General features: G+C 40.8%; 1 protein-coding gene across 4 annotated transcripts in view; it reads right to left on the bottom strand.

The window, feature by feature from the left end:
• The window catches only part of itpk1a (inositol-tetrakisphosphate 1-kinase a), a 232,664-nt gene that overhangs the window by 45,560 nt on the left and 167,027 nt on the right, over positions 1 to 20,077 (bottom strand). For all 4 annotated transcript variants that reach the window (XM_087989685.1, XM_043697201.2, XM_043697200.2 and 1 more), the window contains 2 exons: positions 17,407 to 17,532; positions 12,758 to 12,875 (listed from right to left, as the gene is read on the bottom strand). In XM_087989685.1, the coding sequence (XP_087845811.1) occupies positions 12,758 to 12,875; positions 17,407 to 17,532 (244 nt within the window). The remainder of the gene's footprint in view (positions 1 to 12,757; positions 12,876 to 17,406; positions 17,533 to 20,077) is intronic.

Below are 20,077 nucleotides of genomic sequence, written 5' to 3'. Positions count from 1 at the left end.
AAACAAACAATTGGGGCTTAGGCCTATACTTTGTGCTTAACATGTTCTGCTTAGAAAAACTATACTCACACTGGGAGTCAGACTCAATTTGTCACCTCAGAAATGCACGTTTTACCCACTTCATCTGTTAATGCAAGAGGTCAAGCAGGGTCTACAGGCTGCACAGTCAAGATGTTTAAGACACTGTCACCCTAACTGTAGTATGCACTGGAAATCTAGTTCCACTATTCACACACTCTTCAAAACCCTAACTCTAATCCTATCATACTTTTATCAAGTATGCAAAATTCACCAATTTACCCTTTAGACCCAAATTCACAGAAAGCATGGACCAGTTGACAAGAACAACTGTTTATAGCAAATAAATAAATTCAAGCTAAAAGTCCCCCCTGCCCTGACACACACACACACAGATATTTTTGGTGTCAAGACCGTTCATTACCTATTTATTGATGTCCATTCTCAATATCCTTCACTTTCATTGCAGAACGCACAGAGCAACTGGTCCACAAATTATAAAAGCTATTAGCTACATGTCAAAAACTACCATTTACAGCAATTGGTGAGAGAAATCAAACAGGCTTTTTTTTCATGAAGAGAGAGAGAGAGACAGGCAGGCAGAGACAGATAGAGACAAACAGAGACAGAAAGAAAGAAAGAGCATCACCTTCCCTTTATGGGTCAAAGAAAGGAAGATGGAGTTAAGTCAAAGATCTCATTCATTGGAAACATAGGCTTCAGGGACTAAATGTACTACTCCTCTGGCACAGTGTATACAGATCCAGTCACAGACAAAATATCCTGGGACATGAACCCAGAACATTGTGACTCAGTCTTAAAGAGGTTACCATCTGATTCTGGCTGACTCTTCAAGTTCTCGCTGATTGAATTGTCACCTTTAACCACCTGACCTTTCACCTATCTGCCAGTTAATGGCACCCACTCATCCTGTTTAGATAGAAAACGTTCAAAGGCAAGGGACTGGGAACTATCCTTCATACCCAACAGGAAAACATGGCATTACAGCTGAATTAATAGGATAATAATAAAAATGTGGCTATAACAAAATGGATTTTAATTTGTCAGGCTCAAAATCACATTTCTTAAAACCAGATTCACTTCACGACTGGGCCATGGAGAAACAGTGAGCAACTTATATGCTGGCAGCTTAGTGATGGTTCATTTGTTGCAATCCCAGAGACAAAGGGCAAACCTTCTTCCCTTTCTATGCACATCCTTAAACAAGCGAGCAGCGTCTGGTTTTCCACTTCCCGGTCATCCTGCAGATCCAAGATAAACAAGCCTGAATTTTCCACCTTGCTGATCACAGGGTCTCAAAATCAGGTGCCCTACTGTCCAACAAATTCAATTTGTCCCTCACCTTTACAAAATGAGATTAAAACACTTAATAGAGTTTCATACAAGCAAACAATGAGGAAAACTTAAAGCAGCCTTTGAGCAGCAACAGCAGCTCATGAACCTTCCGCAGGATTAATACTGCACAGACAATGGGCTCACTGTTGTCCAGGCAGAGTCAGCTGTGACAACATCACTGTACGATCATGAAAGAAAAAAGCTCACTGTCAATCTGTGTGAACGCCCTGTGATACAGTTCGGTGGCTTTATTCAGCAAAGGCTGTGGTATTCTACTTAATGCAAGGTTATCATCCAACTTAACAGTGAACTGTTTATAAGAAGAATGTAAATTGCAGGAAATACAGTTTAACTGCCTTCAGAAGTCAGCAGGTGAGTAAAAACAGTGAACATAAATTATTATATTGCATGCTCATGATGATTTTGCTGGGTCTAGGTTCATAACAAAGACTAATGAACACATTGGAGCAAGTTCAAGGGCACTTACTACTTCCCAAGGCTGATACATTTATTTAGCAGCTTTAACAGGAATATATTTCAAAAGAGTGGGCACAAGATTTATGAGCAAACAGCCTTGGAAGAGAAAGGTGTCAGGGATATTCATAGAGGCCAAACTGATGAAGGCGGTTTTGTTTATGAGGAGGGTGGGGGATGGAGTTTAATGTTGAAGGGCAGGGATTGATTTAGAACATCAGCTTGAATGGGGAGCAAGTAACTCAGGAGTCAGGAGTCTGGTGGGAAATGGGGGTCGATCGTATTTAATTGAATGCCAATCAGCAGGAACTCCACCAGATTGTTGGCATGTGAATAAAACTGACCACAGGTAGTTCTACTATAATGTACATTTCATCAGCGCAAATTGGCTATAATGCAATTGATGACTTGTGCATGTTATTTGGATAACACTAACTTTCTACTGAACAGTTATGGTGATTTTCGATTAGTGACCTTCTATAGCACAATCTTCTATAGCGATTTTCTATTGCACAATTTTCTATAGAGCAAGGTCGCAGATGAACAGAACTGTCACATTATAGCAGAGCAACCTGCATATTCCATCACTGGGCAATGGGAAACCACAAAGACCCTGATCAAATGGTGGATAGTACCTCAAGAGAAAAAAAAAATAAACAATGTATGTGAGCTTTAGATATGACAGTTCTCTAAATTTTGATTTCCATTGTTGCTTTCATTGCAGACTGACCTGTGGTCAGTGTATTCACACCCCAGCAATTTGATGGGCGTCCTGCCGATTGTTATTTAATTGAATGCCATTGACCCCACAAACAGAAAAGTTAAATGCACTATTCCAAAAAAAATTTCTAAAATGTTGCACATTGTTCTTCCTTTCAGATAGGCAATGGTTAATGTCAGCTCCTTTCCACATTCTGATGAATAGATACAGCAATCCACTTCAGCAGCAGCACCAATGAAGCAGCTTCTATATTCAGGCCGAGACAAAAGTTCTTTTAATGTCGAGGTACAATCTTTCCCATTGGCTGTGGAACAGTGCAGCCTGCTTATCTGATTGTGACAGGAAAACAGGGATCATTACACTGGGCTTTTTCTCCTGTGACAGAAAATGCGAACAATAATTAAAATTATTAGACCGCATCGCCAGCGTTCAAGTTTGAGATGATGATGATGACGTTCAGGGGCTTTCAATGAACACTTTATGACCCAGATGCAGAGTTCCTGTTCAAGCAGACGCCATGGATATCTTCTGAAGTTGCTCCAATTTAAAACTGGAGAACAGCAGAAGAATCATTAGTTCACAACTGACATGCTGGAAAACCCCATTAATGTCCCTATTTCACAAGAGGAAACCACTTAGAAAACTATATCGGTTTGTAACACGTGTCTTTGCGGTTAAAAACGTTGCCGGGGACTTTACAGTTCATTTTATCACATCTGAAAAATGTGAAGGTGTGACTAGAACAAACACTATTCAATCAGAGCAGATATTTCAATTCAGAACACAAAGACTGTAAATGGGGAGAATACAAGCTCATTGGGCTGAATGGCCTGTTTCCATGCAACAAATTTTATATGAAAACGTGAAATAAGAAACTTAAAAATTGTGTTTATTTAATAGATCAGATCTTAAAGCCTCTGTGGAAGGCCACTAGGTTGTGAAGGGACAGTGGTCCCTCTTCTTATTTGAGATGATAATCTGCTAGGGACAATTCGCAAAGTGAGCTGGCTCTTTCATTGATCTCATATTAGTCACTGTGCATTGTTGTGATGGGTGTATATTGTAGGGTTTCAGATTTCATAAACAAATCTGAGACACCTTTACAGGTGCACTGGAAGAGCAGGAACACATTTGTATTAAGAAGCTACTTTCATGCATTGACTGACAATATAGAGAAGCATGAAGTTGAAGTTGAAGAGGGATTTCAAACATCTGCATCAATTCTTAGTATCAAAGAGATATGCAGCACGGAAATAGATGCTTCAGTCCAACTCGTCCATGCCATCCTGATATCCTAACCTAACCTAGTCCCATCTGCCAGCACTTGGCCCAAATCCCTCTAAACCCTACCTGCTCATACACCTATCCAGATGCCTTTTAAATGTTGTAATTGTACCAGCCACCACTACTTCCTCTGGCAGCTCATTCCATACATGCACTACCTCTGCGTGAAAAGGTTGCCACTTAGATCCCTTTTAAATCTTTCCACTTTCACCTTAAATCTATGGCCTCTAGTTTTGGCCTCCACTATCCTGGGAAAAGACCTTAGCTGTTCACTCTTGCCATGCCCTTCATGATTTTATATACCTCAATATGGTCATCCCTCAGACTCCTTCACACTAGGGAAAATATAGATCCAACATATTGAGCCTCTTCCTATAGCCCAAACCTGGCAACATGCTTGTAAGTCTTTTCTGAACCCATTTAAGTTCCAGAACATCCTTCCCATAGCAGGGAGGCCAGAACTGCACAAAGCATTCCAAAATTGACCTAGCCAATGTTGTTCAGACACAACATGACATCCCAACTCCTATACTCAATGCACTGACCAATAAAAGGCAAGTATACCAAATGCCTTCTTCATGACCCTGTCTATCTGAGACTCCATTTTCAAGAAACTATGAACCTGCACTCCAAGGTCTCTTTGTTCAGCAACACTCCCCAGGACCTTACCATTAACTGTAAAAGTCCTGCCTGATTGGTCTTCCTGAAGTGCAACACCTCACATTTATCTAAATTAAACTCTATCTGCCACTCCTCAATCTATTTGCCTATCTGATCATGATCCCATTGTACTCTGAGGTAACCTTCATTGCTGTCCAATACATCAAGAATTTTGGTGTCATCTGCAAACTTACTCACCGTACCTCCTATAATCACATCCAAATCATTGGTATGAATGACAGAAAGCAGTGGACCCAGCACCGAACCCTTTGGCACACCGCTGGTCACAGGCCTCCAGTCTGAAAAGCAACTGACCAACACCTTCTGTCTTGTACCTTCAAGCCAATTTGATATCCAAAAGCTTACGAACTGAAGAATCCAGTACTGCTTGTAGTTAGATTTTATGCAGGCACTCAGTTGAAGACCTGCAAGCAACAGAGCTCCTGAATATTCCTGGGAGTGAAGAATATTCAACATCGATCCTCTGGATGAGGAGACATTGTGTCAATCTATCACGTCTACAAATTACTTAAATGGATGACAAAGAATTCATTCCATCTCCCTTCCAATAAACAGAAAATAAGAACTGCAGATGCTGTAAATCAGAAACAAAAACAGAAATCACTGGAAAAGCTCAGCAGGTCTGGCAGCATCTGTGGAGAGAAATCAGAGTTAATGTTTCGGGTCTGTTTCGGGAAGAAGGGTCACAGGACCAGAAACATTAACTCTGATTTCTCTTCACAGATGCTGCCAGACCTGCTGAGCTTTTCCAGAAATTTCTGTTTTTGTTTGAGAAAGAAATTTTTCGAGCTTTCTCTTCTTGAAAAATATAGCTACAACTAACATCAAGTCAACAGCATTCAACCATTAAACCCAATTGTGTTGATGACCCACAAGAGCCTCTGCTCATTCTTTTCATTAAAATCTACAGCACAGGAAGAAGCCATTTGGTCCATAATGTCTGTGCTTGCTCACCAAAGGAAAAATTCACCCAGTGCCACTCACCTGTTCCCTCTCCCATAGCCCTGCACAGATAATAACCAATTCCCTCTTTAAAGTTTCAATTGAACCTACCTCCATCATAAGTTCAAGCAGAGAGTCCCAAATTCTAACCACTTTCTGCAAGGTAAAGTTGATCAGTTTTCCATTGCCTCTTTTGCTAGTTACCTTAAATCTACTCCCTCTTGTTGTTAGTACTTCCACATTCAGGAACAGTTTCTTGCCAATCTACTCTGTTCAGACCGCCTCCTTATTTCAAACACCTCTGAACTCTCAGAATCTTCTCCAATCTATCTTAAGTGAAGTTCCTCATCACTAAAACCATTCTCCAAAAGGTTTTCTGTGCCCCTTCACTTCCTAGCTAAAGTGTGCAATCCAGAAGTGGACAGAATACTTCAGTTCAGGGCAAACCATGTCTTATACAAATTTAATATAACTATCTTGCTTTTGTAATCATTGCCTCTATTAATAATGCCCAAACTGTTGTACATTTTATTCAGCACTCTTTTGACCTATCTTGCTGCGTCGGCTGATAAAGGAAAAGTATTCTGTCTGCTTTCTAACCCACCTTATCTATCTACACTGCTACCCTTTCAGAGATCTGTAGACATGCACTTCAAGATCCTTCTGTTCTGTCAATCAAGATGTGATGCGATCATACTAGATCTGCATATATTATAGACCAGACCTGTTATATATTATATCATTGGGCCGGACCCAATTTCAGAAAGCATTTCCTACTGCATCAGTGTGCACTCCTATATACTGTGCAGCATCCGTCCTGAGAGAGGTCAATCCACATAGCCAACATTTTGTTGCAGATTTAAGTTTGGGTGGAATTAGTTTTATCCACACAAAGTAATTTCTTAATCTTTTAAACATTCAGGTCAATGGTCTAAGATATACTTTATGTCTGAAGGGTGAAAGGACAATGTTCTACCTCAAGGAGCCATCTGGTCACCCCCCCCCAAAGATTATCAAAACTAGATTCCAGATCAATCTGATGTTCAGGCTGTTGCAGAACGCCATCCATAAACACCTTGAGCACTGCTCCACATCAGTGCATGTTCGCATGAAGACCTTCCAGCTTTACATTCTAAAATCAGGCCTAGTCCAAGAATCAATTCATTTTTATTGGCAAGTTTGGGTCTCTCCCCTCCGACTGATATCTGCTTCGATTCGTCCGACACTCTTCAGTCTCTTCTGATATTCAAGATACCATGAATTGAACAATGGTAGCAGATTCTAAAACTTAACATCAAAATGAGCCTTGGAATCAAGATAACTCTCCCTAACCAAGAGGCACTGACGTCAAACAATATACTCCTACTCTCAGCTAAGGGCAGATGTGGAGGTGATGGCCTTGTGGTACTTTCACTAGGCTATTAATCTCAAAACCCTGGTAATAATCTGGGGTCCAGGGTTCAAATACTGCCATGGCAAATGGTGGAATTTGAATTCAATAAAGATCTGGAATTAGGAATCTAATGATGTCTATGAAATGGCATAAATTGTTGAAAAAGAAAACCCAGCTGGTTCACTAATGCCCTTTTGGGAAGGAAAGTGCCGTCCTCACCTCCTCTGGCCTATATGTGACTCCAGACCCACAGCAATGTGGTTGTCTCTTAATTGCCCTCTGACAACTAAGGATGGGCAATAAATGCTGGTCTAGCCAGTGACTCCCCTTTCCCGTGAAGGAATAAATAAGGTTAGAAAGTGGAGCATAGGGTCTTCCAGCTACTCACTGAATAAATTCACTGCCTGAAGCCTGGTTCAGCAGCTTGCAGCATTAAGGCTGATAAACGAAACCATTCCCTGCTAAGGTGTTTAACTGCCTTGCCTAGTTACTGAAGATCAATTTGTATTTCAATTACCTAACTGCTCCTAGAGTGGCACTGGACTCAATTTGGACCCCAAAAGGAAGGAGAGATTTCAGAACAAAGCAGAACAACTCAAGGGTTAATCGGTTCGCAGTTCAGGCTATATTCACATGCTCGGATGCATTCTAAATAAGGCACAAAACAACACATGGTTATGGGGGAGCAATAAAAGGAACCAGCAACGCTGTCTCTAAAACTAGACCACTTATGGTACAAACACAACTTCAGTCACTGCGAGGAGTGGCATGTGTGCCAATCTGGTGACGGGCTTAGCCCAACTGAAACCCACTCCACGAAAAGTACATCTTGGTTGAAACAAATTGCTGAAATAGGATTATTATTGGATGTTAAAAGTGCCTCCTCCATAGGACAGGATTATTCATGGAGATTATTACATTAAAGATTTTCTAGTTTTTTTTTATTCTACAGCACAGTCACACAAGCTCACCCTTGAAGCAAGAAATTTATTTTTAAATTAATCTACACGATTGACGATTTGTAAACAAAGTTCAATAAATTTAACACCTTTCCACACATCCCACACAATTAAACCTTTTGTTCATAAGCAGATTATTAAAGGGTGCCTAATTTTGAAAAGCACTGCCTGAAAGAGGGTGGCGAATGCGGATTCAATAATAACTCGAAAGGAAAGCATTCAACAAGTGCTGAAAGAAGAGAAAATGTGCTGGACTTAGCAGGGAGGTGAATGTATAACTCTTAATGAGCCAGCAGTGGCATATTGGGCCAAATGGCTTCACTCTGTTCAATATTTACCTATGGTTCTATGTTGGTGAACCTTTCACCTGCTATCTAACACCCAGTTTCCCAGAACTAACACATTATTGACTAGTCATGTACGTTCAAGTGGGTTACCCTGTCAAACACAGTCCAGGAAATCTGCACAGCCCAAAGCAGTTATCTAGACACTGTACATGGGGAAAACATACAGCCAGAACCAGAGCCACATAATCTGTTTAACTGCAAAGTGAAACAGCAAACATCAGTTCTTTTTTGATTTTAAAACCTTATTAAAACAGTCTGGATTTTTATGCACATGACTGAGTGTTCTTGCTACATGGTCAACTGGCACTCTGCAGGATGCAAAGGTCGATGGCTACATTACGTCTGGAGTTAACAAGGAAAAGAAAACTGATTAGAATCAGCAAACTCTTCTCAGCAACTAAAAACCAGCTGTGACAGCCCCCAGGAAGGGAAATCAAGCCAGCCAATCTTTCAAATAACATTTAAAGTAATTCAAACTGATTCTGCTTCCATCCTAATGCTTATTACTTGACTTCCTTTTGAGGAAGATCAATACCTCTCACGTTTCCTTCGTGCGTCACATTCTATTCATAAGTGAATTTTCTGCAGTTCACATCTTTCCTCTTTGTCATTTCTTGTGAATCATTGCTTAACATTAAGATACAAATCCACAGTTGGCAGTCATCCCACCTTTGTCAAGCTAGATGACGTGAGAGCGCTGGGTCACTCATATAAGACACTCTGAAGTAATTTACAGAAATGGATGACGTTAACAATGAATTCAAATAATGCCAATCCTTGCTCTTGACTTTACTAATGTAAAGTTCAGATTTGGGGTGCTCTTTTGAGCAAGTGATTCTATGAAGTAATCAAACTTGAAAAAGATTCTCATCAGCACAAGAATAATCGAATAGAATCATACTGTCATACAGTACGGAAACAGACCCTTTGATCCAACCAGTCCATGCCGAACATAATTCCAAACTAAACTAGTTCCACCTGCCTACTCCTGGCCCATATCCCTCAGAACCTTTTCTGTTCATGTATCCAACCAATTGTCTTTTAAACAGCATAATTGTACCCTCATCCACCATTTCCTCAAGAAGTTCATTTCACACGTGAACCAACCGCTGTGCAAAACATTTGCTGCGATTCTTTTTTTAAAATCTCTCCCCTCTCAAAAATGTGCCCCCTAATCTTGAAGTTCCCCATCTTAGGGAAAATACAACAATCATCAACTCTACCTACACTTCTCATTAATTTATAAGCTTCTATCAGGTCATCCCTCAACCTCCCATGCTCCAGTGAAAAAAGTCCCAGCCTATCCAGCCTTTCTTTATAACTCAAACTGTCCATACCCAGCAACATCCTGGTAAATCTCTTCTGAACCCTCTCCAGGGTGATATCCTTCCTATAACTGGGTGACCAGAACTGGACACAGTATCCCAGAAGAGACTTCACCAATGTCTTGTACAATCTCAACATAACATCCCAACAATCCAAAGAGTTATCCTTTTATTGAGCACTTGATCCAGTATTCAAACCCATCTTCTACTAACTTGAACCTTGAATTGTTACACATCACAAAAAAACAAAATCATCACGAGCCATCATTCGCTAATGACCTTTACTAGCAAAGTGCTTTCGAATGAAAGAAAAAGGGAAATCCAGGACCCGAATCAGTATGATTGTTTATTTCCATTCCATACACATTTAGGAAGCCATTTTCCCTCCGATGCAAATGAAAATCCGAGGAATAAAGTGGTTTCCCCTCTTTGGTTCCATACAAACTATTATTGCTCACATGAACATGCAGGGAAACACACCCAACAAGGCTGCAGTCAGCTTATAACATCAGTGTTTCCCTCATTTAAATCACACAGCATCTTATCCTGGGCCTCCGAACCCAGTAGAGCACTCAACCGTGTTCCACTGTTTCTAGCCAACTTAAACAAACCATGAGATCCACATTTCATTTCAATAAACTGCAGATTTTCCAATCAAACAAACGCACACTAGATTGATTTTAGATAGGCCTCTGGCTATGGTGAGATTTGTTATGGCGTCTTCAGTGTATGATACCCACGAGCAACTGCAGAGATGATATCTTGTTTAACATTCTGCAAGATTATGTGCGCTGTATTTAGTCTGAGATTTTCGCTGCTTACACCGTTTATCATTTGGCATGCTTTAGCATTATTCTTTGCAATAACATTCACTTAACCCTCAAATCAACCTGGTCCCAAGGAGAGCCAATTATTCCATTCAAAACTTAAAGAAAACAGTTTCAGAAATGCATTTATTGACAAATCAGTCAAAATGATTGCAGTTGTTTAGCAACAGGCAAATAACATAAGTTTATCTTTTCTTTTAAACTGTAGAGAATGATCCCATCCTTCCCTTACCTCTGGTCTATCACTCCTTTTTGGGTTACACTTTATTTTAAATTAAATACTACCCTCAGTCATTATTCCCTAACTTGTTGAAATGCTTTAATTCACAAACGATCTGACAGTCACCTGCGGTTTCTCAGTGGTTTGATGTTCCAAATCTATTTCCCAAAAGTACGCAAATTTCCTATTCCCCAAGGTAGCACAGTGGCTCAGTGGTTAGCACTGCTGCCTCATCGCACCAAGGATCTAGGTTCAATTCCACTCTCGCATGATTGTGTCTGTGTGGGTTTCCTCCGGGTGCTTGAGTTTCCTCCTCCAGTCCAAAGATGGGCAGGTTAGATGGATTGGCCAAGGGAAATGCAGGGTGATAGGGATAGGGTAAAGGAGTGGTCTGAGTAGGATGCTCTTTGGAGGGATAGTATGGACTTGATGAGCAGAATGGTCTGCTTCCTCATTGTAGGCATTCTATGATTCTGTCAAAAGCAGTCACTTTCAAAAGGCCCAGTCAGTCTTAAACGCAGAAAAGCACTGTAAATAAAGTGCTATACTTAATAGACTTAGTGCTGAGGTTAGCCATGCTGAGCAGAGCAGCAAGGCATAGTCAATGGCAGGGTGAGCTAGATAACAATAAACAAATCAAAGTAAGTCACATTCACACTGTGTTATGCTCTTGTCAGACTGCACCTCAAATATTACACTGCACAGGGAGAAATGTAGACAGAAGTGCAAGGGGACAGGGTGGAGAAAACCAACAAAGTTAATTACAAATGCGAAGCATCCAAGTTAAAGGTGCGAGGAACATAGGCTAGAAATGAGGTGTGTGAGAGGTCACCTTAAATGAACCCAAAGAAGTGGGAAAGGTACCATATTTTATTGTTGATCATTTGTAGATGTCAACCCACAAAGTTTTGCCTTAAAATCTGTGGTTAAAGAAAAAGCCTCCTGTTACACCTTCTAGTAAAAGCAAAATGCTACGGATGCTGGAAATCTGAAACAAACGTGGAGATTATTGGAGAAACGCAGTAGGTCTGTCAGCATCTGTGGGGAGAGAAATGGAATTAACGTTTTGAGTCCAGTATGAACTTGTTCTGAGGTAAGGTCATCGTCTTGAATCATTAACTCTATTTCCACAGATGCTGATAGAGCTGCTGAGTTTCTCCAGCACTCTCTACAGTTGATTCACCTTCTACATAATATATGCAGTAAATCTAGAATTATACTTTAAATTCTAAGATTAAGACAAGGTGCATGGACTCAAACAGCCTCTTGATTTAAGGGATAAACATACAGAAAAAGGAAGGATTTTGCAGCAGATAATTTGTTTTGCGTGTTTGACTGAGGGCTAAATGCTGGTCAGGATATTTGGGTAAACACCGTTGTTCTTCTTGCAATACCATCAGAGGAGATTGTCCATCCAGTATAAGGATTTAATAGTTTAAACACTCAGAATCCAGACAAGGAGGACATGTATGCAGTGAGATAGGACAGGATGAGAGTCTGGAAGGAATTCAAAGATCAAGGGCAGCAACCTTAATATTAATTCACTGGGTATAGGGAGATAGTGGAGTTTGAAATGAACAGGTACAGTGCAAGTGTAGGACATTGGGTAAAATCTTGTGCCCTCTTGTGAGGCACGTTCGGTGGCAGTGTTGACATCTAACCAGGTAGAAGGGTGGCAGTTTGGGGCTCCATCTCCACCCCTGATTAAGTGAATGGATTCAACTGCCGCATGCTAGGAGCTGCATTATACAGATGGGCAACATTTCTGATGTGAAAAGATGGTAAAAGTCCACATGTGGGTACAACACTGGATTCAACAACAGTATTTCAAAGTTTAGATGCTGTGGATTCAGCCTGGCATGGCTCCTAAGAAGCTCTAGACCGTAGGAAATCCAAGAAAAGAATTGACAGGGTGGTTCATGCTTGTTGGAATTCACTCCTCACAGCAAGTACTTTGATCATTCTCACAAGGTAAATATTGTATTGCCGTCTCCTGCAAAATAATGCAACTGCCCATGCAGCAGCATCCACAAGTTTTCAATAAGATTGGGACAACTGCACTGGGAGGGTTTAGAACTTATAATGTCACAGGGAACAGGGGCTTTGATAAGGTGTCAAATAACTCTTATTATTCAGGTTAATAACATGTCTTTTATAACAGATAATTAGCAATTCGCTTTGAGTTCAAACAAGATGAATAAATGATATACCTTGCATGTAGCTTTCAAGTCTACGGATCAGTTCATATGACCTGCATCTGTCCAGGAGGGTCCTGATTGCAGGCAGTGGGTCCAGAATGATGGTTTCTGGGTGGGCATCAATATAATCCTGAAAGTACAGACACGATAGTTCAGCACTTATTCCACAACATTTCATGCCTTCCAATAGTGATTGCCCCACATCCTCACCCCTGACAAGTCAATATCCTTCCCTAAAAGTTGCCTGCTTCTTGATGCCCATTTTAGTCCCACATTTCCTCCTTTGAATTGCTCAAGGGGTGGCCGTTTGGTAGCACACGCTCATCATTAAGTCCCAAATGGTGAGCAAGAGTTGGCAAATCACTGGAAATATCTTGATGTGCACCTTCAGAAGGATACACTCATACATGGAAAATGGCCAAGTTTCGTCAGGGTGCCAAGGCCAGTTGAAGCAGTTCTATTATTCAGATCATCTAACAACATTTGCGTCAGTGGGCAGACTTGGGCCTTCAGTCTATGGTTCAGCACAACGAGATAACATAACTGACAGTTCAGGTACTCAAGACTCAATATGATGCTTGAAGAACTCAGTCTTGAAACTAACAGGATTGCAGCAAAGTACAAACTGAAACTCTTGGCATCAAAACATTTTTAATTTTTATTTGATCGGTGTAGGTATCACTAGTAATGCCAGCATTTGTAGCACAGCCTGCATTGTTACATCTGACTAGCTTGCTCGGTCATAAATCAGAAGGCAGTCGAGAGTCACATGCAAACCAGAACAAGTCAGGATGGCAGATTTCTTTCTCAGTGAACCAGATGAATTTTTAATGACAGCCAATGAGTTTCATGGTTACCATTACGACTGCCTGGATTTCAATTCTGGGATTTTGTTCTTTTAAATTCTGAATTAATTGAATGGTGAGACTAGAACCCTATGACCCCAGGGCATTAGCCTCTGGGCTACCGACATTAACACTTCATCATCATCATCTCCCATTTGGCATTGTAGAACAGACCAGGTTGGGACTGGGCAGAAGAGGAAGGTGATTCTCAGAAACCATTAAAGAGAAGGAAGAAAAGACATTCAGCAGTCAATGGGAATGGGAAAATAGGAAAAGAACTCTGCATAGAGGCCAGTGGTGCTTGAGAGAGTTCGTCAAAGGAATGGGGAAACAGGAGAGCATGAGTGCCATAATGTGTTTAACAGGGAGGCAATGGCCTAGTGATATTATCGCTAGACTAATAATCCAGAAACTCAGCTCATGGTCGAATCTGGATTCAATTTTTTAAAAATCTGGAATTAAGAATCTACTGACAACCATAAAAACATTGTCGATTGTTGGAAAAAAAACAACTGGTTCACTAATGTCCTTCTGCCAAGGAAATCTGCCAATCTCTCCTAGTCTGGCCTACATGGGACTCCAAACCCACAGCAATGTGTGGTTGATTCTCAACTGTCCTTTAGCCAATTAAGGATGCTGCTGACAGCCTCGTCCTGTCAATGAATTAGAACAAAAACAAATGTTGATACAGGACCACAGGGTGCAGCAATAACCAGAATAGGCAAAACTACAAGTCTGAACATCACACCAAGGGGGAATTGCCTCCAAGCTGCACGTTCGAGCAGGAAATATTGAGTTTGACTGAATTTCTGTCCCTCTACATTAACTGGCAGATATCCCGGTGAGCTGTGTAAAAAGCAATAGCCGCTTTTGATCACAAAAACCTGTTTTTTTCTCAGCTCCCTCAGGGAAAGAAGACATTGAATTAGGAGCAAACACTTGATTTTATAAAGAGAAGGTACAGGAAGGAGAAAACCACACAGATCGTAGGGAAAACAATAAAAAAAAAATTGTACTTAGGATATTTTCTATTTGTTTTGGACAAAAAAATAAGTACAATGTAAGGGCTCCTGTGGCTCAGAGATAGTGTCCCTCTGGGTCTGGGTCATAAAGTCCAGGTTGAAGGCCCACTTGCTCCAGAGGTGTGTAATAGCATGTCTGAACAGATAGATCAGAAACCTCTAAACTGCTAAATGCAGCAGCCAAGTGGGGAAGCAATATCAAGCAATAAATCAGAGTGGTGTCTGTGTTAAAGTGGTGTACTGGAAAAGCACAGGTCAGGCAGCATCCGAGGAGCAGGAGAACTAACGTTTCGGGTAAAAGCCCTTCATCAGGGATGAGGCTAGAGAGTCAAGGGGGAGGGGGGTCCCTTGGCTCACAAGCTTCATTCCGGATGAAGGGCTCTTGCCTAAAATGTTGATTTTAGGCAAGAGCCAGCTCCTTAGATGCTGCCTGACCTGCCGTACTTTTCCAGCAACCCACTCTCGACTCTGATTGCCAGCATCTGCAGTTCTCACTTTCTCCACGTTAAAGTGAAACGCTCAAATAAACAACATGGAGTCAGAGATTTACTGCGTGACTGAATAAACAAGACAGCTCAGCAAACTTATGGAAGATAAAATTAAAATCTGAAGATATTGGGAGGAACTAGATCACATAGTTGCTGTTATTGAAAGAAGATGAATGTTAGTGGTGGTAGAGGCAGTGGTGAGAAGATGAAGAGGGGGAGTAAGAGTTGAAATAGTTATTGGACAGACATATGTGTCAAACCTTTACACAATCTATAAACAGAAAGATCATAATTAATGATTTTCTTTATGCGAAAGAGAAAACATTTTTGTTAAACTGGCACTAGATTTACACTAAATAGCGATAATACACTGTTGGGTCACCAATTCATCTCTAAAGTGGATCATAAAGAAATGAAGACTATAAAAATCTGGACTTCAAAGGTGATTCCAGAGCAGTATGCCAGCCTCAACAGCCTCAAGTTGAAACCCAGCGCGGTCTTGGGTCAAGGCCAGGTACGGACTGGAGGCTTGGTGCTAGCATGAACTGGGTTTGAAGGACGGTTGTTCTGAACTTCTTAATTCTCTATTTTGTAATTTATTCGGATGATCTATAAAGTTGGACTTCATATTTCTTTATTTTTCTAATTTGCTTTCCCAGGAAATTGTGCTGAAGAATCTGTAGATACCTTGTATCTAAGTGGCGACTGTAAGTGGCGACTTGTAAACTTTTAAGTGTACTTATCGAGTACATGTGACAATAAAGCTAATTCACTGTTGGGCTAAGTAGATCATAAATAGCTGACCTCAGCTAGTTGGGCACTAAGGCTAAAATGGTTCTCTGTGCTTTGGCATTAGGAACTACCTGGGTGCTGTCAGGTGGCTGTCAGGTGTCTGAACATCTGGCAATGGAGGCTTGACTGTGGCCTTTCTTACAGCTGACAAGCCTCAAAACACATAATCTAGTCTCAACACATGAATATCAGCCAGCTAGACAAGCAAGAGGGAGCACTGATACTCCAGAATCACGTCCAATGGGGAATCAATGTCTTCAGAAGCAGCAGAACATGGGAGGTAGCCAAGCACATTTCCTCACGCCAATGAGTCATAAAGATAACTTGGAAAAGTAAATTATGGACAAATCTAATTAATTATTGGTTATTTGTCCTTCCACCACTTAGCATAGTACTGAATTATTCATAGAAGCATCAAGTTTCATTAAAATGATATTTTATTAGATTGATGTGCTATAACAGTAAATGAATCCAGCTGTGCTTTGCTTTTAAAACTGCAATTCTCTTTTGACATGGGCCTTTTTAAATGCTCGCTGCTCAATTTAAAATATTTTCATTTTAAACCAAAGGAATGCCAATAGCAAACAGACCGTCCAGCTACAGGCCGTGCCACTCTGTAGTGGAAACCCCTAACCAAGAGAGACATGTTTCAATAGATGTCACTAGCTACTGTTATCCCTCAATTAAAAGCATAACTGCAAAGCCAGTTTCCCTTCCTCTCAATTATGAATGCTTCTCCTCTTTTTGAGAGGAACCAGACAATTTCTTTAACTGTTTAGGCCTTTAAATTTCTTTGGGTGTTATGCGTTTATGAAAATATAAAGATGCCAACTTGTGCATGGCTGCTCAGTTTAGAGGACTGTAGGTGTCAACTTCAAAGACAACACCGGCTATAAGCAAACAGTGATGAAAAGTGCATTTTTCATGTGCTGCCCATTAAAATCAGAAGAAGGCAGTGACCGTATGCATGTGCCTTTATTTGCCTTTCTACTCAGGTGTAATAGTCCTGGTGTGAATGTTATTAAACATAAAGGGACAAGAGACCACCAGTTGCTTCTATTTTGGAATGGGGTTAGGGTTATCAACTCTGGTTGACTATTTTCTTTGTGATTTATTTATGTCTCCAGTTACCACACACATATAGACACCCCCCCCGCAACAACCAACAACCCATTCACTAGCCCCACACCCACCCCCACTAATCTTGATAGCTAAACAGCCTTTCTTATCTCCATCTTTCTTTGGTAAGTGTTAAACTCCAAAATATTCAAAGGAAAAAAAAAGAAAATCATTTTCTTCATTGCTCCAATGATGCCACCAGGATTGTTCACAGCCACATCCAGAGATTAGGCTGAACTCCTGGAGACTTCCAGGCTATTCCTGGAGGGATGACAATCCAGGCTGGGGCAGAGGTGATGCACAAACTGCTGACCCCCCCCCCCCGCCCCCCTTCAATGTTAACAGGGAATCTCCCATTGTGTGTGCGCGCGCACGTGCCCGCATAGTGTCCTCACCTGAAACCTCTGCACCAGTTGCTGGGACTGGGCATCGTTTTGGTCCGCCTCCAGAATGACATCAGTCAGTTTGTGGATTATAACATCAAGTGGTCCCTGCTCCTCGATTGGTTTCTCCAGGTCCAGCTACAAGACAAGGACAAATTGAAAAGATTTCATTTTTGCTTTGAAACATTGCTTCCCTCTTCCAGATCATTGGCAGGCTGCACTTGTTACGAACACAAACACCAGGCTAGAGCATGACTGTTCCCCAAAGAACTGGGCAAATGAAGCAAAAGAAGGGCTGCTGTGATAATCCCTTCAAATTTTGATAAAAGCTGAAGCACTTGGTTGGCAGAGGGGCAAACGAAATGATGCCTGGAGTGTCAACACACTGTACGCTTACTGGTTGACACCAAGTCTTACATAATACCACTGGAGGGTCATTGTGCAGTAAAAAATTTAAAACATTAAAAATTCAATTAAAATTTAGAACAGCCTTTGGCTGATTTGCAGAGCTCAGTGTGAGAGAATGGTGCATTTCCACATTTAACAACCTGGTGGGAAAATGGAAGTGATTTGTTACCAGCAGCCTAGGTATCATTTTAATGCAATTATGAAGTTGAGTACTATCAAATGATTCAGACAGGGAACAACGGTCTGAGTCAGAATGAGGTCCACAAAATGATCCTGACCAACAGGGTGTACATAAGACACAGGCATATTGCCATTTAATGGATTTATGTATTTGAATGCCTTTCACTTTTCCACTGCAACGGGGAACTCGTTACTTTAATATTTTTCTGATTCGTTGTTCATTTCTTGAACTTCTATTACATCAATTTGTTCTGTCCCAAACCACATCTTTCACTAAATTCCCAAACTCTGTGGCTAAATTGCTGAATAAAGCAGAGAGTGAGATCAAACTGGGTAGTTTGTGTGAAGAAAAATACTAAGATCAAGGTCATACACGAATATTCTGGCACAAATAAAATCAAGAAAATTACTGATACATTAGTAATACGAATATCTAATGCTCAAATGCATAAATTTGCAATGTGACAAGTGAAGCAAATGCCTTCAATAATGGAGGTTGTACTCCTGTGAATATAAAGTGACTAAATCTGAACCCCACCGATCGCTGTAAACAATGATCTGTGGCTTGACTATTACGGTTATAACGATAGTCTGATCTATATATCAGATTCCATTACATTTCTGTCTGCTTTTCTTATGAACTTAAACAAAAAGATTTTCAAAAATAATCAAGGCAGCATAAGATACACAACTGAAAACTAGCAAACCAAAGGTGGTTTAGCATGATTGTGCAGGAAGTAGCAGCAAATTGGGTGAATGCCTAGGATTTGAGTGCAAGGCTAATGAATGTACACACATACTGCACCAACATTTTCTTACTGAACATTCCATGCAAGACAAGGAGTGCCAGGTCCACCAAATTTATGCTACAATCTGGCTTGGAACCTGTAATTTTTTTTAAATGTATAAAGTTGATAAAATATGAAACCTGAGTATTTACTAAGAGGGAAAAAGCCACTAGATTTCAGAGTTTTGAACAAACAGTAAACTTCAGTGTAAAAAATTAGTACATTAATGTAATCTGCAACACATGCACAAATTGCATTCTAATATTAATTTCTGGTGAATATGGGTAATAAGCCTGTGATTGACCAGCCACAGTACACTTTAATTAACAAATGTGATCAAGCCAACTCCCACAATTTCACAGCAATTCACTCCAAATGTTAAATGGCACAGTGGATCATCAAATCTCATTAAACATGACAAAGGTTTACAATTTTTCAGTTTTGTTCATTCGGCTTTGGAACCTCCTCTCATAAATTGCCGTATCATGGCCTGCCTCAAAGACTGCGCCTGTTCTGGTTGATCACCTTCCTTCCTGTGCTTACAGTCTCCATTGACACTGTCCTACCCCAGCATTTGCTCCTTCAAGCATCAATCAAATACTGACTGTGAGCTTTTGAATCCTCACTCACTCAGCTGCACTGAAACATTAATGCTTGCAGTCTTCTTTCTGGCTTCACCTAACACAGGAGAGTTGACAGTCACACTTTCTCAGCTCCTCAGGTTCTGACTCCAATATTTGGCTGCCTGTTAATTCCAAGAATTTTGCCCTGATGTCTAACAGCAGAGATCTCGCAACTGGTCTTGATTCCTCACAAAGTCCCTCACAGAAATTGTGAAAGTGCGACTGCCTTCCCAGCGCTAACTGTAGCAGTCCTAACAGCTCTCAGTCACACTTTCTCCGCTTTCTCTCACTCACTGCCTATTACCTTTGTAGATCTCCTTCAGTGACCCCCAAACGGATGTGAATGACACATTGGATATCTTGCAAATGCCGCTCCCTATTGTTAGGCCAAATTGAAACTCTTCAAAACACCTATTCCACAAATGATACCAGTCATTGATAGCCAGATTGCTCAGTACAAAAAATATAAATAGAGGATTTCATTTCTTTATGTCAGCATACTGCAATATTCCTGCAGGATCAGTAAGGGAAATGGTCCCCACGTTATCTCATAAATACCTTAAAACCGTCAAGACTTTGTGGCTACCTAACCTCCAGCTCCCAGGTATGATCTGGGTAATCACACTTGGGGACTGAAAATGCTGGAGATTCAAGTGGTACTTCTTACAGCTCTCCATTTGGGTG

The sequence above is a fragment of the Chiloscyllium plagiosum genome, unplaced genomic scaffold, assembly GCF_037043375.1.
Source record: "Chiloscyllium plagiosum isolate Xiang-an unplaced genomic scaffold, Cpla_swu_hap1 HiC_scaffold_8, whole genome shotgun sequence".
NCBI lineage: Eukaryota > Metazoa > Chordata > Chondrichthyes > Orectolobiformes > Hemiscylliidae > Chiloscyllium > Chiloscyllium plagiosum.
Note: the sequence above shows the minus strand (reverse complement) of the source record. Positions and strands in the feature narration are given on the sequence as shown.